Source organism: Triticum urartu, chromosome 7, assembly GCF_003073215.2.
Source record: "Triticum urartu cultivar G1812 chromosome 7, Tu2.1, whole genome shotgun sequence".
Classification (NCBI taxonomy): Eukaryota; Viridiplantae; Streptophyta; class Magnoliopsida; order Poales; family Poaceae; genus Triticum; species Triticum urartu.
The window spans coordinates 506,400,372-506,417,851 of record NC_053028.1 but is presented as its reverse complement, the minus strand read 5'-3'; the positions used below and the strand labels follow the sequence as shown (position 1 = coordinate 506,417,851).

Sequence of the window (17,480 nt, the reverse complement as noted above, 5' to 3'; positions counted from 1 at the left end):
AGCATGCAATTTCAAAAAAAATCCTACGATCACGCAAAATCTATCTAGGAGATGCATAGCAACGAGAGGGGGATAGTGTGTCCACGTACCCTCGTAGACCGAAAGCGGAAGCGTTAGGTTAACGCGGTTGATGTAGTCGAACGTCTTCACGATCCAACCGGTCTAGTACCGAACGTACAACACCTCCGAGTTCAGCACACATTCAGCTCGATGACGTCCCTCGAACTCTTGATCCAGCATAGGGTCGAGTATGAGTTCGTTCAACACGATGAGGTGGTGACTGTGATGGTGATGTGATCCACGCAGGGCTTCGCCTAAGCACTACCACGCTATGACCGGAGGAGTAAATTGTGGAGGGGGGCACCGCACACGGCTAAGAGAACAATTGATGTGCCTTTGGGGTGCCCCCGCCCCCATATATAAAGGAGGAGAGGGGAGGCCGGCCGGCCCTAGGGGCGCGCCAAGTGGGGGAGTCCCACTAGGACTCCTAGTCCTAATCAGCTCCCCCTTCCTTCCAACAGAGAGGGGGAAAGGGGAAAGAGGGGGGAGGGAGAAGGAAAGGGGGGACGTGCCCCCACCCCTTGTCCAATTTGGACTGCTATGGGGGGGTGCCACCTCCTATGGCCTGCCTCCTCCTCTCCACTATGGCCCATGAGGCCCATTAACTTTCCCTGGGGGTTCCGGTAACCTCCCGGTACTCCGAAAAATCCCTGAACCTCTTCGGAACCATTCCGGTGTCCGTACATAACCTTCCAATATATGAATCTTTACCTCTCGACCATTTCGAGACTCCTCCTCATGTACGTGATCTCATCTGGGACTCCGAACAAACTTCGGTCACCAAAACACATAACTCACAATACAAATCGTCATTGAACGTTAAGCGTGCGGACCCTACGGGTTTGAGAACTATGTAGACATGACCGAGACACTTCTCCGGTCAATAACGAATAGCGGAACCTAGATGCTCATATTGGTTCCTACATATTCTACGAAGATCTTTATCGATCAAACCGCAATAACAACATACATTATTCCCTTTGTCATCGGTATGTTACTTGCCCAAGATTCGATCGTTGGTATCATCATACCTTGTTCAATCTCATTACCGGCAAGTCTCTTTACTCGTTCCGTAATACATCATCCCGCAACTAACTCATTAGTCACATTGCTTGCAAGGCTTATAGTGATGTGCATTACCGAGAGGGCCCAGAGCTCTCCGATACTCGGAGTGACAAATCCTAATCTTGATCTATGCCAACCCAACAAACACCTTCGGAGACACCTGTAGAGCATCTTTATTATCATCTAGATACATTGTGACGTTTGAAAGCACACACGGTGTTCCTCCAGTATTGAGGAGTTGCATAATCTCATAGTTAGAGGAATATGTATAAGTCATGAAGAAAGCAATAGCAATAAAACTTAGCGATCATTATCCTAAGCTAATGGATGGGTCTTGTCCATCACATCATTCTCTAATGATGTGACCCCGTTCATCAAATGACAACACATGTCTATGGTCAGGAAACTTAACCATCTTTGATTAATGAGCTAGTCAAGTAGAGGCATACTAGGGACACTCTGTTTTTGTCTATATATTCACACATGTACTAAGTTTCTGGTTAATAAAATTCTAGCATGAATAATAAACATTTATCATGATATAAGGAAATATAAATAACAACTTTATTATTTCCTCTAGGGCATATTTCCTTCACTGATCAGATCAAGCCACCACTCACATGTCCTACTTGCACCTACTATTTTTGGCATTCAGGTATGTCCTACTTGCATGCCACATGCACTCACGTACCCTAGCAACAAGCGCAAGAGGAGCACTAAGAACTAACAATAGCAGCAAGAATAGTAGTATATACACTAGTAACATCACTAAGAACTAACAATGTGGCAGTACAAAGTAACAATGTGCCACTACAAACTAACAATTTGGCAGTACAAAGTAACAATGTGGCATTAACACGATGCAAACTAACACTGCATTATGAACAATCTAGCCATGTGGGATGAACAAAGTACACATGCACTCTGGTTCATGCCCAAAACAGTGGATTATGATCGAATCCAGTCGAATTGGATCGAATCAGGTCCAATGTACTGTCGACAATCTAATCTAACACACTTGGAACTACCATAAGAACCCTAAGAATGAAGCAAAGGGAGTTTGAGAGCTTGCAGTGGGGGTTGCCGGTGTAGCGTACGCCGGTCGTGGTGAAAAACCCGGCAGGAAGAGGGGTGCTGCTGCCGCCGATGAAGAGGACCTGGCCATTCCGAGGGCCGTGACTGTGCACCTCGTCTTGCGCCGGCTCGAAGATGACACTAGCGTCCTGGAGCTCCCCTCCCCTTGCACCGGACGTAGAGGAGAAAACCCTCGTATGGGGGTAAAATACCCCATAAGAGGGGCCTGCAAAGGACGGCACCGACAGGTATTGGATACCTGCCAGGTTTGGGCCGAAGAGAGGACCACCGGCTCCGGTGGCGGAGCCGGAGCGACCGGCGCCGACAATGCATTGGCCTGGGGCGGCGGCATGGTGCAGAAAGGGGAGGGAGCTCGCAGTGCCGTCGCCAGATCTACTTCGGCTGCGGAGAGGCCGGCAATCCACCTCTCTTGGATGGGATTGCTGCCGGTGATGACAGGAGTGGGTGGGGTGTAGCGCGATGGCAGCATGGCCATCGGAGAAACCAAACGAGCGGTGAGGTGAGAGAGAGTGGGTGTGAACCAGCGAGGGAGGTGGCAGGAGGGGCGTGGGGAGTTACAAGCCACCGTGCCATCTCCGCGCTTCCTCAGGCGTGCAGGCGCTCGCCACACGTGGCTCGAGCGAGCCTAGCTTGCAAACAATGGCCGATTCGGCTGTTCCTCTAGAGCCAGACCCAGGCCTGTTTTGAGGTTCATGCGGACCACGAATCGCATGCGGCCCAGACAACCAAACGGGCCAAATTCTGCCCGCGTGGGTCTGGACAGACCTAATGCAGCCTATCAAACACATCCTATATGTGTGAGTGATGAAGATCGAAAGTCGGTACTCAATCAGCCTGGTCAATTGCTACAAGTATATGAGATAGGAGACTATAGGACATTGTAAATTCCGTTGTGGGCAAAGAAAAAAGGAAGAAACTCGCCCGTGCCGCTCTCGTGGGCGGCATGGCGAACCCTAGCCGCCGCCGGCCAGCGGCCCTCGCCCCACCCCCCCCCCCCCCCCCCCCCCCCCCCCCCCCCCCCCCCCCCCCCCCCCCGCCCGCCACCGGAGTGCGACGCCGGGTGAAGCCCGATTGGCGTAGGTGGCGGCGGGGCCTTCTTCCCTTCTTCCATGGCTTCCGGTGGCGCGGGCCGCAGGGCCGCGGTGAGGCGCGCGTCGTTCTCGCGGGACGGCGCGACGATGACCCGGGCAGCGTGCCGGTGGTGCGGCCATGCGGCGGAGCGGCGGCGGCTGCGTGGTTCTAGAGGCGCGGGCTTGGGCGTGCGGAGGGCGAGGTGGCCGGCTGCTTCGAGGCTTCCTCGTCAAATCCTGGCAATAGGGGTCGCGGGCCGCGGTGGTGCGGGCTGGCGACGGTGTCCGACTAGGCTGGGCCGGCCTCCAGCGTGGTGAGGCGTGCCAGCTGGTGCGGTGGTGGCAGGGCATAACTGATGAGCGCGAAGGCTGCAAATCTGGTGATGGCTGCAGCGGCGGTCGTGCGGGCGACGCGGGTGGTGGCGGTGGTCTCCGGGAGGGGGCGGCGGCGGTTGTCGGCCAAATCAGCAGAGATCTGGCCCATGGCCGTCGATGGGCGGCTCAGGGTTGTCCCTCGGAGCCCCGGCGTGGATGTGGGCTGCCACGACATGGTGGCGGCTCATGGCAGTGTCTGGATCGTGTCACGGCGGCGGCTGGTCATCTCCGGCGTCGGCCGTCAGTGAGTGGCCTGGGTTGGCCTTCGATCCTTCACCTCGTCGCCTGACACTACCTTCGTCGAAGGGTTGGTTCTTTCCAGCTGCGGTCCATTGCCCATGTCGCGCCCGGTGTTGCAGGACCTAGCTCGTCTCGTCCCCGGTAGCAGGACCGAGCTCGTCTCATCCCCGGTAGCAGGACGGAGCTCGTCTCACTCCCGGCAGCAGGACCGATCTCGTCTCGCGCCCGGCAGCAGGACCGAGCTCGTCTCGCGCCCGGCAGCAGGACCGAACTCGTCTCGCACCCGGCAGCAAGACCGAGTTCGTCTTGAGCCCGGTGCCACAACACGGGTCGATGGAGGCCATTTTGACCGGCCTATTGGGTCTCGGTGTTGGGGGACCCCCATGTTGGTTGGGGTAGCGGCGGATCACGGGTGAGGTGGTGTCTAGGTCTTGGATGCCGGGGCGGCGGCCCTGATGGTAGCGCGGTGCTCAGGGACTGAGCCCGTGGCTCGGTGCTGCCTGGTGACCATGACCGTGTGGGCAGCGTGGTTTCTGGGATGTGGCGTTCGGTGGCGACGAGTGTTAGCTGGGGTGAAAATCTGTTCTATGTTTGGACGGACCGGCGGTGGCAAAACTCGTTCCCTTTTTAAAGGCGTCGTCGCGGCTCTCGTGCCCGTCGTGTCGCTCCACGAAAACTCTGAACCTCGGGCCGGGCGGTGGCGGCACTCTGGTGTCGTATCCTTCCTGAAGGCACCGCCATGGAGTCCACAGTTCATCGTATGCGGTTTCATCTCTTCGCGATGGCGTGTTCACAGTTGAGGACCCCGGTTGCTCTTGTAGTGCTTGGGACAATGTTGCTGCGTTCAGCGCCTATGTATCTTGACTTGGGTGTGCGTATGTTGTGATGGTGTGCATTTGTATCGAATTGTTGTTGATCGTTGTTTTATATATAAAGCGGTGAAAGTCTTTTTCAATATAGGAGACTATAGGCTTCATGGCGTATGTGAGTGAACACGTGAGTTTTCTTCGTACAGTTCTTGTTATCAGAACTGCGACTTGGATTGGCTCGGTGGTTAATTACTATCATACCTAATCTGCCGAAGATAGGATATTTCGCGTTACAATTGATCCTTGAAAATGTGTGACGTTTTCTTATGCTAGTTTGGAACCGAACAATAATTCAAATTATAGTTTAAACACTAAATGTGAAAGGGACCGTACGCATAAACATTTAGAGAAAGCTATATTGTAGGAATTAAAAATGTAGGAGTTTGAGAACTACAGATAGCTCAGTGGTAAGGATCATGTCTTGGTTTTAAACAAATTTGTTTCACAAGGAGATCCAGAGGGGGGAACAAGTTTTGTTCATCACGCGTCGTTGGTGGATGCAGAAGAAAGAAGACATCGGCACCACTAGGATTTGAATGTATTTGTTAAATTCTTGTACATATATTTTTGTAAGGGTTTGTACTACTCCCTCCGTCCCAAAATTCTTGTCTTACATTTGTTTAAATACGGATGTATCAATTCAAATTTTAATATTAGATACATCCGTATCTAGACAAATTTAAGACAAGAATTTTGGGACGGAGGAAGTACTTGATATGTGGCATTTAACTTCAAAAAAACTTTCAAATTTTTTTGTGTAGGATCATATCAAATCACCTAGAAGTTTCTTTGTCGCGCGCATGATTGGGTAGGGCAAGCGTTGAGGCCATCTGCAGATCAGCTGTGGCTGGTTTCTCAAAAAAAAAAATCAATTGTGGCTGAGGCATGGGCCAAGCACCCATAGCAAGAGCTACACTTCAATCTTCCGAGCCCACTGTGGGTTCCATCATACTGAAAGAGGCAAAAGCGAAATAAATGAACCTGAACCTTTTAGTGAACGAATTGAAAAGAAAAAACTTCACATGTGCTCCTACAATGATTTTCTATGAAGGGTGGGCATTTTGTTGATCCCCACTACTACCTATTCTCTCAACATCCAGCCCGTCCACATCATCATCATGCCACCTCAGCAAATTCCACCCACGTCACTTCATTTCTTAGTTATTTTTCCTTCTCCACATATACTTACCATCGCTTGCTGGCATATCCCCCCTGCAAGGTTTTTTTCAAGCCACCATCCAATATGTACTTCTATTTAATTCCCAGCAGGTCCGTTTCCAAACGGAACAGCCGATCAAAGCTCAACCTCTCTCCGTAATAAAAGGATAGTTCCTCGCTCGCTTAGGAAAACGTTTAGTATTATGGTGACAATTACTCGAGCTCCCATGTTTTTCGTTTCAGCCGTGAAGATCCGCTGCAGTTTGTAACCGAGGGGCGATCTTGCTTGGGAACCCATCGTTTCCCTTCCCCACTAGGGGGCAGACAACTTGACATCTACTTCAACCAGCCACAACCAGGTGTTCCTCCGCCGCTAGGGCTTCCCGCTGACCGTCTTCCTCGAGCGTGATGACGGATGGACGAGGCCGCCTTTCCCTATCTACAGGTTCTCTCTTGATCTTGATCTCGATCTCGATTTATATCCTCATCTGTTGGATTTTGATCCCGTGCAGGAACAGGTCTTCACACAGCTGCAGGAGATCCACATGTTGTACGGGGTAGAAGAACCATTGAAAGATCAGACAGGTTCGGATCTCTATCCTCATCTGTTGGATTTTGATCCCGTACACAGGAGCAGGTTTCACACAGCTACGGCACATCCACATGTTGTACGGGGTAGAAGAACCATTGAAAGAGCATACAGGTTTGCATCTTGAATCCAATGACACCTTTGTATGTTTCCAGTGCCTTATTTTTCCTCCTAGATGCGCGCCATCAAGCAGACATCCAAGAAGCAAATTTATTCTCTCTTCTCTTCCTCTGTCTTGATCCAGCCAGCAGCAGTTCAAGTTGGACTTCTTCCAAACTATTGCCAAAATTGTCTGTAGTCTGGATGATATGCAGGTTGAACACATTATGTACACGAGAAAGATCAAAGCTGGGTGTTTCTTATTCAAGGTACAGACAAACAAATCGGATTGTAAATAATATTTGCATATATTCTGTATGATGCCCTAATGGTCATGTGGTTCCTTTCCCTTCTCTGATTAAGTGATTATGACCATTTATTCTCAGTCTGATGGTGATATGGACAATTTTATTCTCAAACGGTGCTACTCTACAATTTATCACGGCCTCTTACATTATCCAGGTGTTCCGTTCATGCCTGCAAATCTGAGTAGACCATTTCATTACATCTGTCATATATACGCAGATACCAACTCACTTTGGTTGCCCTTGGTTGTGTTCATTTCTTTACTGATGTGCTCAGTGTGTTTTCTTTTCAGTTGGAATCATATATTGTACTTCAGTTTTTTCTCATAGCGGGATAAGAAAGGGCCAGGAAAAAAAAGACACGGTGCAATTGTTCTTACCCTCTGGATAAACTATCTTCAGTTGTACCCTTTGTAATGATCATTTCTATAGTGATGTGCCCGGTGTGTGTTATTTTTCTTTGGGGTTATAGACTATAGTTCGTTTTTTTACACCTATATGTTCTTGCAAAGTGATATTATTCTTACATGTCGATTATGTTCATAAAAACCCTGCAACTATCTTTCATTGTACAGGTCATTTGTTTAGTTTTTTGGTGATGAATAATGCACTGATACATGCATATATACATCTCAATTTTATAACACAACACAACCCCTACATCATATCCTATAGCAATAAGTTGATCTGGACTAACTATATTTCCTTCCCATGCGAACTTGCCATATCATGTCATCACAATTCAAAATACAAGGGCCATCCACACTTCGTCTCCTCGCTTCACCTCCTATTTATGATGTGTTTTATCTACCCTTTGGCTTATTTTATTGATTTTGTCTGTTCGGTGTAACCATCGCAAATAATAATACATTTTCTCATGATTAAAATGTAATCTATACAGATTGGTTCCTCCGTTTGATTACCCAATGATTCCTAGACTTAACATAATACATTGAGAACTAATAAAAGCAAAAGACATTTCATATTGCAACTATTACACTATGCATATTAAACTTCCCTTCATTTTACCTTTTTTTTTGTAGATAACTTTCCTTTGCTTCTCAACTCAGAATTTCCATACAAGTTCTCGAGGATTCCCGCCGCAACGCGCGGGGTATCTTCTAGTTGTATATATGGAAGAAATAAAGAACAAACTGGCTACAATGATTTTCTGTGGAGGGCTACTGTTTTCACTATCATTTTGTGTGAACCAAAATTCTCAAATACACCACAATGGAAACATGCACCACCTGCACCTGACCTGTATTTCCTGATATATCACGATTGAAACATGTATTCCTAGTGACCGAGCCTGCACTTCTCCAATACATCAATAATATGCAGTTGTTGGCTTGCATTTTTCAATGGTTGTACATTACAGATGAAATATGGATGCGGAGAAAACAGCTACAGCCGAGCGCGGCAGAGCGCGCCATTCCATCTAGTCTGTTATCATGATCCTACGACACTTTTTCTAGAACTGTAACTAGGATGCAGTTAAAAAGAAGAACTGTAATGATAAGATGGACAAAGGCTAAAGCTTACCGAAAGTTTATGCCTGAGATCTGGGAATTACATGCGGAGGCAATCTTCTCCACTCGAGGGGTGATTGGGTTGTCCTAATTTTTGATAAGGCACACACCTCTCTTTCCTTTTGTCGAGCGCGTGGCACGATCCTAATTCAGGCGTCAGCGGAGTTTCTCCAAAGTTATTCGTTCTCAACAGTCAACGCTGATACCTCTAAAGTGATCTAAACGCTCTCATATTTCTTTACGGAGAGAGTATTAGTTACCGGTCATTAACATACTCACTGAAAGAACAGTTTCCTATTTGTTCGGATGGTGGACTGGTAATGACTGGGTCATCTACTCATCTTTGAAAACCTGCACCAGGTGAGCTAAGGTTTTTGGAAGTGTCTAAACACGACTACTTATCTTGTTTGCGTGCCTCCACAACTTTGACTACTTCCTTGAATTCAAATCCGACTTCACTGACCTCGCTGTGAGGGACAATAGTGATGTCACGAAAAAAATGCCCGTGGTCATTGATATATGTGTATTTTGCATCACAATTCCAGGACATAAATTACTTGATTATCGTGATTATTCAATCAAATTCATCCTGTCTTATTGTAGAATTGCACCGGGAGGGGGCACAAAATTTTAGAAACTGCATATTGAAGAATCCACGAAGAAAGGCACTTTCTGGGGCGAGGAAAAGTAAAGCAAAAATAGTTCGAAAAATCAAGAAGCCATGTGCTGGAAAATGGTTCAGAGAGGCAATTGTGGATTCCATGTGTCATAATCCCATGGCCCATGGAGCCCACACATGCCCTGGCTATCCCCTTTTACATGACTTTGTCATTCATCCCGAAGAGGCGCCATGATTTCCCCCAAAAGGACTCTCCGCTGTCGAACAAAGAACCCTAGTTCTCGCGCAGGATCCCCCACCCTCCATTAGACCCTTAAGGACATTTTTTTTAAACAAGGCAAAAATACTTGCCATTTTTATTGATTAAGAAGATAGTGAGAATTGCCCGGTTAATTAAGAAAAGCCGGGCTAAAACCAATACAACTCAACCCACACAACATGCGTACCACCGGCCAACCTGGCCACATGCCAACAGATGGCCACACACACAGACAACCAATAGCTCCGACTTTGATAACGAGCTTCGCAAGGGAAATATGCAGGACTTGCGCCGACCGCGCCCTCCGCAAACTATCACCGAGTGTCTGTCATCGTACCAGCTGGACTCGCTCCACCGCAGCTCCGACTTCAAAACAACACAGCAACCAACGGAAGAGCACCTCGGACATGCCGGGAAGATCCGACTGCCGAAGCCCGAGCCGCGACCCAAGCTCCTTTCAACGTCATCATCGTTGCCAAACAGAAATCGGCGCCCCGGAACGGCCGCCTCAACAAACCACGCAGCGAAGATGCCGCCATCCCCTCGTCTCCAGGTTGTGGCCGACTCTGAAACGACGCTCCCAAGGAGGAAGAAGACCTGAAGGCGCCTTCATCGCCCGATCCCACGGATCTGAGATTTTCCTCCAAAGCCAAGGCCATGGGAAGAGTGAAAGAGCACCCCACAACAACGACGCTTTCAAGAAAGAGTGCGACACCCGCACGCGTCAACGTCGCCGGATTCGGAGAGGCCGGAAACTAGATTTCTTCTGGAGATGCTGAACCACCACCTGCCCGTACCTGCACAGCCAACAATCACCATCCTTCTTGTTGAGGCCAAACCCGAACTGAACATGGGATCCCACGATCCACCATGTCCAGACGCGCGCCACCCCAGCCGAAGCCGCTGCCACCGAGTCCGGGGCCGCCACCCCGGCGCCCTCCACCACGCCGCCAGCCACGTCGGGCTAGCAAGCTGGCCAGATTTGCAGCGCCTGGAGAGGGGGGCGCCACCCCGCCCCATCCAGTAGTGCAGAGCTACCAGGCCGAAGCCCGGGTGCACCGCCAAGAGGGCGCCACCGGACTGGCAGAAGCTGCCGGCCTCAAAGGCCATTTTTTAGGCTAAGATTTTACAGAATTCGCTAGAGTTGCTCTAAGATGGCCGTGTCTCCACTTCTTGATATCTCTCAGGCTCAAACAAGCAACAACGCGTGTTACTGATGGAAGCCTCGTGGCCGGTGTCATGCGTCATGATTAATATAAACTATATTTAGCTTGTGTCCTTCTGAAGATTCACATACACACGATCACAAGCATACATCAGTGCCCGTTTTCTACACCATATGTCACCATCTTGAGCAAGTACATTGCCCACAACTGTTTGAGCTTATCGTGATGATCTATTCGCCAGCCCACGCCCGCTCCACTTTTTAGCAATCAAGAGGGGCCTGAACTGTTTTAGACGAACATGCAAATGGCCCTGCTTTTCATCTATAGACTATAGGCATGAACTCCTGATGCCTTTCTTTCCTACTCGAGCTCAGACATACTCTACATCACTCATCGATGCCATTCATGCCTCCTCTATATTGTTCTCCTATGACCTTATGTTAGAGACGAGAGGTTGGTTGTTGAGAGTGTGCACTTGATGATGTTTATTATTTAGAACTAATGGTGAAGGGGGGGGGGGGGGGGGGGGGGGGGGGCTTGCTAATGGGTACCCTGCTTGAAAACTCAAATGATTACTACTTCACCAACCGTCGGCAATTCCAGTGTGAATACGCTACTGATGTTGAAAATATATGCCACAACAAGAACCGTGCTGCTATAGCACTGCTTATATCACCTACATATTTTAGCACGTGCGTAAAACTCCATGCAGAAGAGATGCTTATGATTACATAAAGAAATCATAGTAATATTTGTGTATGGTCAGAAAAAGCTTAACACATGCTTTAAAAGTGACGTCTAGTTAAACAAGGACTTGTTCATTCCATTCATGCATCCCAAGGACTGAGTGCCCGAGAAGAATAAGCGAACGTCCGAAAAAGAAATGAACTCTTTTGTGTCAGTAACGTGCAACTTACCAAAGATAACAACTAACAAAATATGAAAACAATTCATATGTGTTGGACGCAAATAATCAACAGGTAACATGTAGCTTTCTCTGATCATGATCCAGTATATGAGAGATCTTATGTGAATGAACTGGATGAACGGGAAGCATATCTAGCGGACCTACTCACTGATCATAGTTGAGACACTCATGCTATATATGGCAACAAAACAATGCGAGGATACAGTGTGTAACTACTCATACGTTCCCTGCGTCTAGTACTTCGATTCCTGTAGGTAATTCTAACCAGTCCTCATCCACACGTGAAAACCCAGTGTAAGGGAGTATGGAAGCGAACTGATCTAGCTTTAATCCTGAGGTCTCCTATTCTTAGCATCTTCGACACCTTTGGATCCTACTCCCACAGCGCGAGCAAGCATTTCCAATCTTAAGATATCAGAAAGTAAACAATGTGCTCACATGTATATACTAGTACGAGTATATATGGTTGTGTGTGTGTGTGTGTGGGGGGGGGGGGGGGGGGGGGGATGCGCTTATATCCCACATTAATTTCTCCTGATACTCTATATCAGAGTTGTTGGACATTGCATGCATGAGATTACTGCGTGTGTGTACGAAGCTGAAAGTATCTGCGGGGTGATGAGGATTGAATACCGATACTCAATCAGCCTGGTCAATTAATACAAAGTAGAAGGCAAGATGAGAGACAATGGACTTCCTGGCGCACATATGTTAGACTCCTCGTAAAGTTTCCCTGGTTGTCAAATGCGTGACGGTTTTTCTTATGCCAGTTTGCAACAAAACATCAATTCAAATTACAGTTTTAAAACTCCAGTTCAAAAACTAAATGTGGAGGGGTTGTACACTCGTACTATGAACTTTCAGATAAAATTATAATCGTATCCAATCTATTATCATGATTATAGACCATTTTTTGGTAGAACCATAATTAGGATGGAAAATCAATGCCATTTGCCAGTGCATCAATCTCTCCCCAAATTAACGTTGTAGGACTCAGAGTATAAATCAGGGCTTAAGGGATCAAGCTACTGCCAGTTCTGCTGCTGAGAAACAGAAGACTGCTGACAAGAGAAAACGTGTTGCGCTGAATTTGGGAGCTCAGCTTGATGTTGTTGCTACTTGCTACTGATAATAATGCACCTCCTCCACCACACCTTCCATTCCCCACCCTGCAAGATCATTTGGTGTCTGAAAATGCACTCAACATGGAGAGTTCCCATGATAGTTCCTGATCTGCATAAGGATAGAGTTGAAGGCAGGCTTAATTCTACCTGCCTATTTTATCTTGGTTCCTATTTGTGTTGCATCAAGTTTATCTATGTTCTATCCAAAGTACTTCATATCCTAGATTATTGCCCAATGCCCCCAGACTTTCATTATACTTGAAGAACCACTTCCTATGATTATTATGAGCTCTTCTGTGTGTATGTCCCATGCCCTATATGTGAATTCTCTGCATGCCGATGTTCTAATCATGCTCATCCACTGCATGACCGTAATTGGGCATATTTTTCAGTCAATTTCTTGTACTATGTAGTACAAGACATATTATCATTTACTGTTTCCAGATGAATAGAAATTGAAATGTGAGAGGTATCAACTCTCAGGAAAGGTGGGATTATCTTAGACTGGAAATAGATGAAAGTAATTGCAGTGTCATATGTCTACAAGAGACAAAAAGGGATACTTTTGAGAACTCTTACATTAGAAAATTTTGTCCTATGTTTAATTAATTTTCCTATGTACTCCCTCTATAACTTTTCACAAGGCATTATTAGAGTCCATGACAGTGTAAAAAAACCTCTTATATTAAGTTACAGATGTTGTACCATATAAGGGAGTGTCTGGGGGGATTATGACCAGATGAAATGGCTCTATGTTATCTGATAGAACTATTTCCCAATCCTACTACTAAATTACAGTGGAATTCAAATGCCATATCAGTAATGGCATCTGGTATATTACCAATGTCTATGGACCTAATTCTTCCCAAGGGAAAAAAATGAATTTACGAACTGGTTAACAAATCTGGATATATCTAGAATCAGAACATTGGATTATTACGGGTGATTTTAATTTTATTAGATCCCCAGACAACATGAACAGTCCCGGTGGAGATCAAAATAACATGTTGCTTTTCAACAGTATCATTCAAGGTCTCCCCTTTTCTAGGAAAACTTGACTGGGTATTAACATCCCCTGAATACACATTTTCATACCCTCACACTATAGCAACCCCCTTGGCTAGAACCACATATGGATATCTAAGGATTTGATAATAATATCCAAAGGGTAAAATCTTTAGATTTGAGGAACACTGGTTGGAATTTGAGAACTTCTAAGACATTGCACAAAACAACTGGAATAATGCTGCTTTCTATAGCAACTCCGAATTAGATCTTGTTAGCAGATTTAGATATATTCTTAGAGGACTTAAAAAAATGGAGCAAAAACATTCCAACCTTAAGAAACTAATTGAACAATACTTCTATTTTCTTGCCCTATTGGATGGTCTTGAATATCAAAGGCCATTTTACATACAAGGAGGTAATTTTAGAGAGGCCCTTATTGACCACACCGCAAAACTGCTGAGGCGAAGAGATTATATTAGAGAGAGAAAAGGCAAACATCGTATGGCAAAATTACGAGATGAAGACACATTTTTCATACTATTGCATCTAGGAATTACAAGCATACATACCCTCTTCAAAATTTGAAGATGGTTTATCTGCTAATGATCATGACTAGAAAGTTGTCATCCTTTCAAAGAGGGATCGGGTAGTTCTAATGATGTCTCTATGCAGCCACCTATCCAGAGACTATGGTTTAAGTCATCTAGAAAATCCATTCACCAATGAGAAAATTTATGAAATTATGAGTAGGGATGTCGGTTTTGCACATGGGTATGGGTACCTGCAGGTACCCTACCCGAAAATAGCGGGCATGGGTAAGACTTTGCAAGATTTCGTACCCATTGGAAATGGGTATCCATACCCGCAAAATATATGGGTAGGGCATGGGTATGAAATTGCGCCGTGGGTAACCCAATGGATATCCATAAAATATTAATAAATGAAAATAACTCCTATGACATGTGGAGTGAACGTTCATCTCATGTGGCCCAACCCCATTTCCCTTATCCCCTAAACCAACATAGCTCATACTCATGGGCCCGCAACCACCATCTCGCCACTCCCTCTAAGTCCTATGTGACTCATCAAAATGATAAAAATCTCGACTCATCGCCACCTCATTCTTGTCCAACTATTGATCCAGCGACCCCAGCTCCCACCACTGCCCCACTACGCTAGGCTTCCACCAATCACTGCTTGTACTCCTTTGCCGCCTCCAAGAAACCACCCATTGGAGAAGGCCGCGTCGCTGCTAGACTGGTCGCCCATCATCACTTGTTTTTTAGACTCATTTCTTTATTCTTTAAAATGTAAATGTTATATATTGTACCCACTGGATACCCATTAGTTATATAATACCCGATGGGTACGGGCATGTGTATCATTTTGTGCCCATTGGTATTGAAGTGGGTGGGTAGAGAAAGTTTTTGTGGGTACGGATTTGGGTGCAAGGGAGTTGTACCCACCCATACCCTACCCATTGCCATCCCTAATTATGAGGAACATGCCCAATGATAAATCCCCTGGACTTGAGGGGTTTGATGGTCTCTTCATGAAAAGAATGCATGCACATCATCAAGGAACAATTTTACAAGCTATGCTTTGATTTCTGTGATGGAGTGAACCTCCAGAGTGACCACAATGCATTTACTGCCCTTATCCCTAAGAAAGCCAATCCTGAATGTCCTTCTGGTTTTAGTCCTATCTCCCTCCTGAGTATGCTCATCAAAATCATCACAAAAATGCTTGCAGATAGACTTTAAAAGGATATCATTATTCTCAACAAAAACCAGTGTGGGTTTATTAAAAACAAAACTATCCAGGATTGCCTCTCTTGGGCCTTCAAATACCCTCATATATGTCAGAAAAAGATGTTTGAATATGCTTATGTACAGACATTAGTAATTTTGGTGTATGGTCAGAAAAAGCTTAATATATGCTTCAAAAGCGATGTCCGAAAGGAGCTACTCATTACTTGCACGCACCCCAAGGACCGACTGTCCGAGAAGAATTCACAAACGACAGAGAAAGAATCAACTTTTTTGTGTTAGTAATGTGCAGCTTACCAAATATAACAGGACATAGAAATGATTCTTATGTGTCGGCTGCAAGTGATTCACATGTAAGTTTGACGAAAAAGGATTTCCCCCGCTTTATATTATAAAGCAATCACCACCGCAATACATTCAAGCATACCACAAAAAGAAAAGAAAAAAAAATGAAACAAAGGAAAAACGGCAAAGATACATGATGCTACAGAATGACTAACGGGATCGATATGCACCAAGCAAAGGCTTGAGCATTGAAGTCCTCAGCGAGCTCCACATCCTGCCATTGATAAGGTGAAGCCAAGGAGACTACTCGTCGACGGAGGACGACCACACTGACACCTACCGTGCACCACCACTGCAGCCGCCATCCGCCTCCGCCTCCAAAGAGGCCCCCCTGCCCTCTCGTCCTGGACCGTAGGACGCCACGCCATTGGTAGGTAGAGCTGCTCACCCCTGAGCACGCAGAGCCGGCCCAGACGGTGGCCGGGAAGGATGACAAGTACGCGACCCCACCAAGCAGAGCAATTCCTCCACCAACACATCATCTCCGGCAAAGGGCATGGTGCCTACTGCAAGCCGTCGAACGGGGACACCATTGAAGATAATCGACGACCCACTCACATGCAAGTTTTACAACTTCTCCTGAACATAGTCCAGTATACAAGAGCTTTTGTGAGAAAGCACTGGATCAGTCAGTAGCATATCTGGCAGATCTACCTCCTAATCATAGTTGAGCCAATAATTCCAAAAAAGGAAATGAAACAATCCAATGGCTAGCTACCACTCGGCTCCTAGTACTTCGATTGATGTCTATAATTCTAACCACACCTCATCCACACGTGAAAACCTAGTATATGAGAGTATGGAAGCGATTTGATCTAGACTTAATTCCAATGCCTCCTATTCTTAACATTTTTTACACCTTGAGATCCTTCTCAGATGTAACATCCTTGACCCATTTGTTATTGCCAACTTCTAGCTAGCACGGTAGAAATGTTAGATCAGAGCGAGCATCAAGCTAGCATTTTCAATTGTAAGATATCAGAACACAAACAATGTGCTCACATATATATACTCCCTCCGTTTTTATTTAGTTCGCATATTAGCTTTGGTCAAAGTCAAACTTTACAAACTTTGACCAAGTTTATATACAAAAATATTAAGATATACAATAACAAATCAACAACATTAGATTTATTATTAAATGTACTTTCACATCGTATAGATTTATTATGATAAATGTCTATATTGTTTTCTATAAACTTGGTCAAACTTTACGAAGTTTGACTTCAGTCAACTCTAATATGCAGAGTAAATAAAAACGGAGGGAGTACTACTCTAGCATATGTGGTTGTTGGGGGAACTTATCCAACACTAATTTCTCGAGATACTGCGTATCAGAACTGCTGGACATTGCAGACTTGAGATCTGTGTGGGAGTACTCTGTCTGTGTACGAAATTGAGATTGTGTGCCGGAGCAATGAACATAGAATGCTAATACTCAGTTAGCCTGGTCTGTTAATACAAACTATACGGGGAGATGAGAGATGATGGGCTTCCTGACACGTACGTGAGGGTCCTTGTAGCATGCGAGTGCTCTTCATAGTTTCCTGGTTGCCAAAATCACGACTTGTATTGGATCGGTGGCTAAGTGCAATCATACCTCATTCTCTTAAAGATAGGATATGTCTCTTTACAGTTGTTGGTTAAAAATGCGCGCAACATGGCAACAATTCAAATTATAGTTTTACTCCAGTTCAAAAACTAAATGCGAAGCGAATACGCTACTATTTTTTAGAGAGTTATGATGTACAATTAAAAATGCAGGAGAACCTAATTGAGTAAGATAATATCCAATCTGTTACCAT

The 17,480-nt window shown here is 45.9% G+C and overlaps 1 protein-coding gene across 2 annotated transcripts; it reads left to right on the top strand.

The window, feature by feature from the left end:
• The first annotated feature begins 6,031 nt into the window (after positions 1-6,031).
• Positions 6,032-7,893, top strand: LOC125523362. 2 transcript variants are annotated; one of them, XM_048688407.1, is made up of 5 exons: positions 6,032-6,377; positions 6,445-6,635; positions 6,766-6,889; positions 7,007-7,082; positions 7,219-7,893. In XM_048688407.1, the coding sequence occupies exons 1-5, from the start codon at positions 6,348-6,350 to the stop codon at positions 7,314-7,316; spliced, it is 519 nt and encodes a 172-aa protein (XP_048544364.1). In that variant the 5' UTR covers positions 6,032-6,347; the 3' UTR covers positions 7,317-7,893. The 2 variants fall into 2 exon arrangements, with proteins under 2 accessions (XP_048544364.1, XP_048544363.1); XM_048688406.1 differs by having other exon boundaries at positions 7,007-7,893.
• Positions 7,894-17,480: the final 9,587 nt, after the last annotated feature.

Excerpts from the sequence above, each read along its gene's own strand:
- LOC125523362 (XM_048688406.1), top strand. The coding sequence starts at position 6,348 with ATGGACGAGGCCGCCTTTCCCTATCTACAG. Across the intron at positions 6,378-6,444 it reads CCGCCTTTCCCTATCTACAG|GAACAGGTCTTCACACAGCT; the intron begins GTTCTCTCTTGA and ends GATCCCGTGCAG. Across the intron at positions 6,890-7,006 it reads CTGGGTGTTTCTTATTCAAG|TCTGATGGTGATATGGACAA; the intron begins GTACAGACAAAC and ends ATTTATTCTCAG.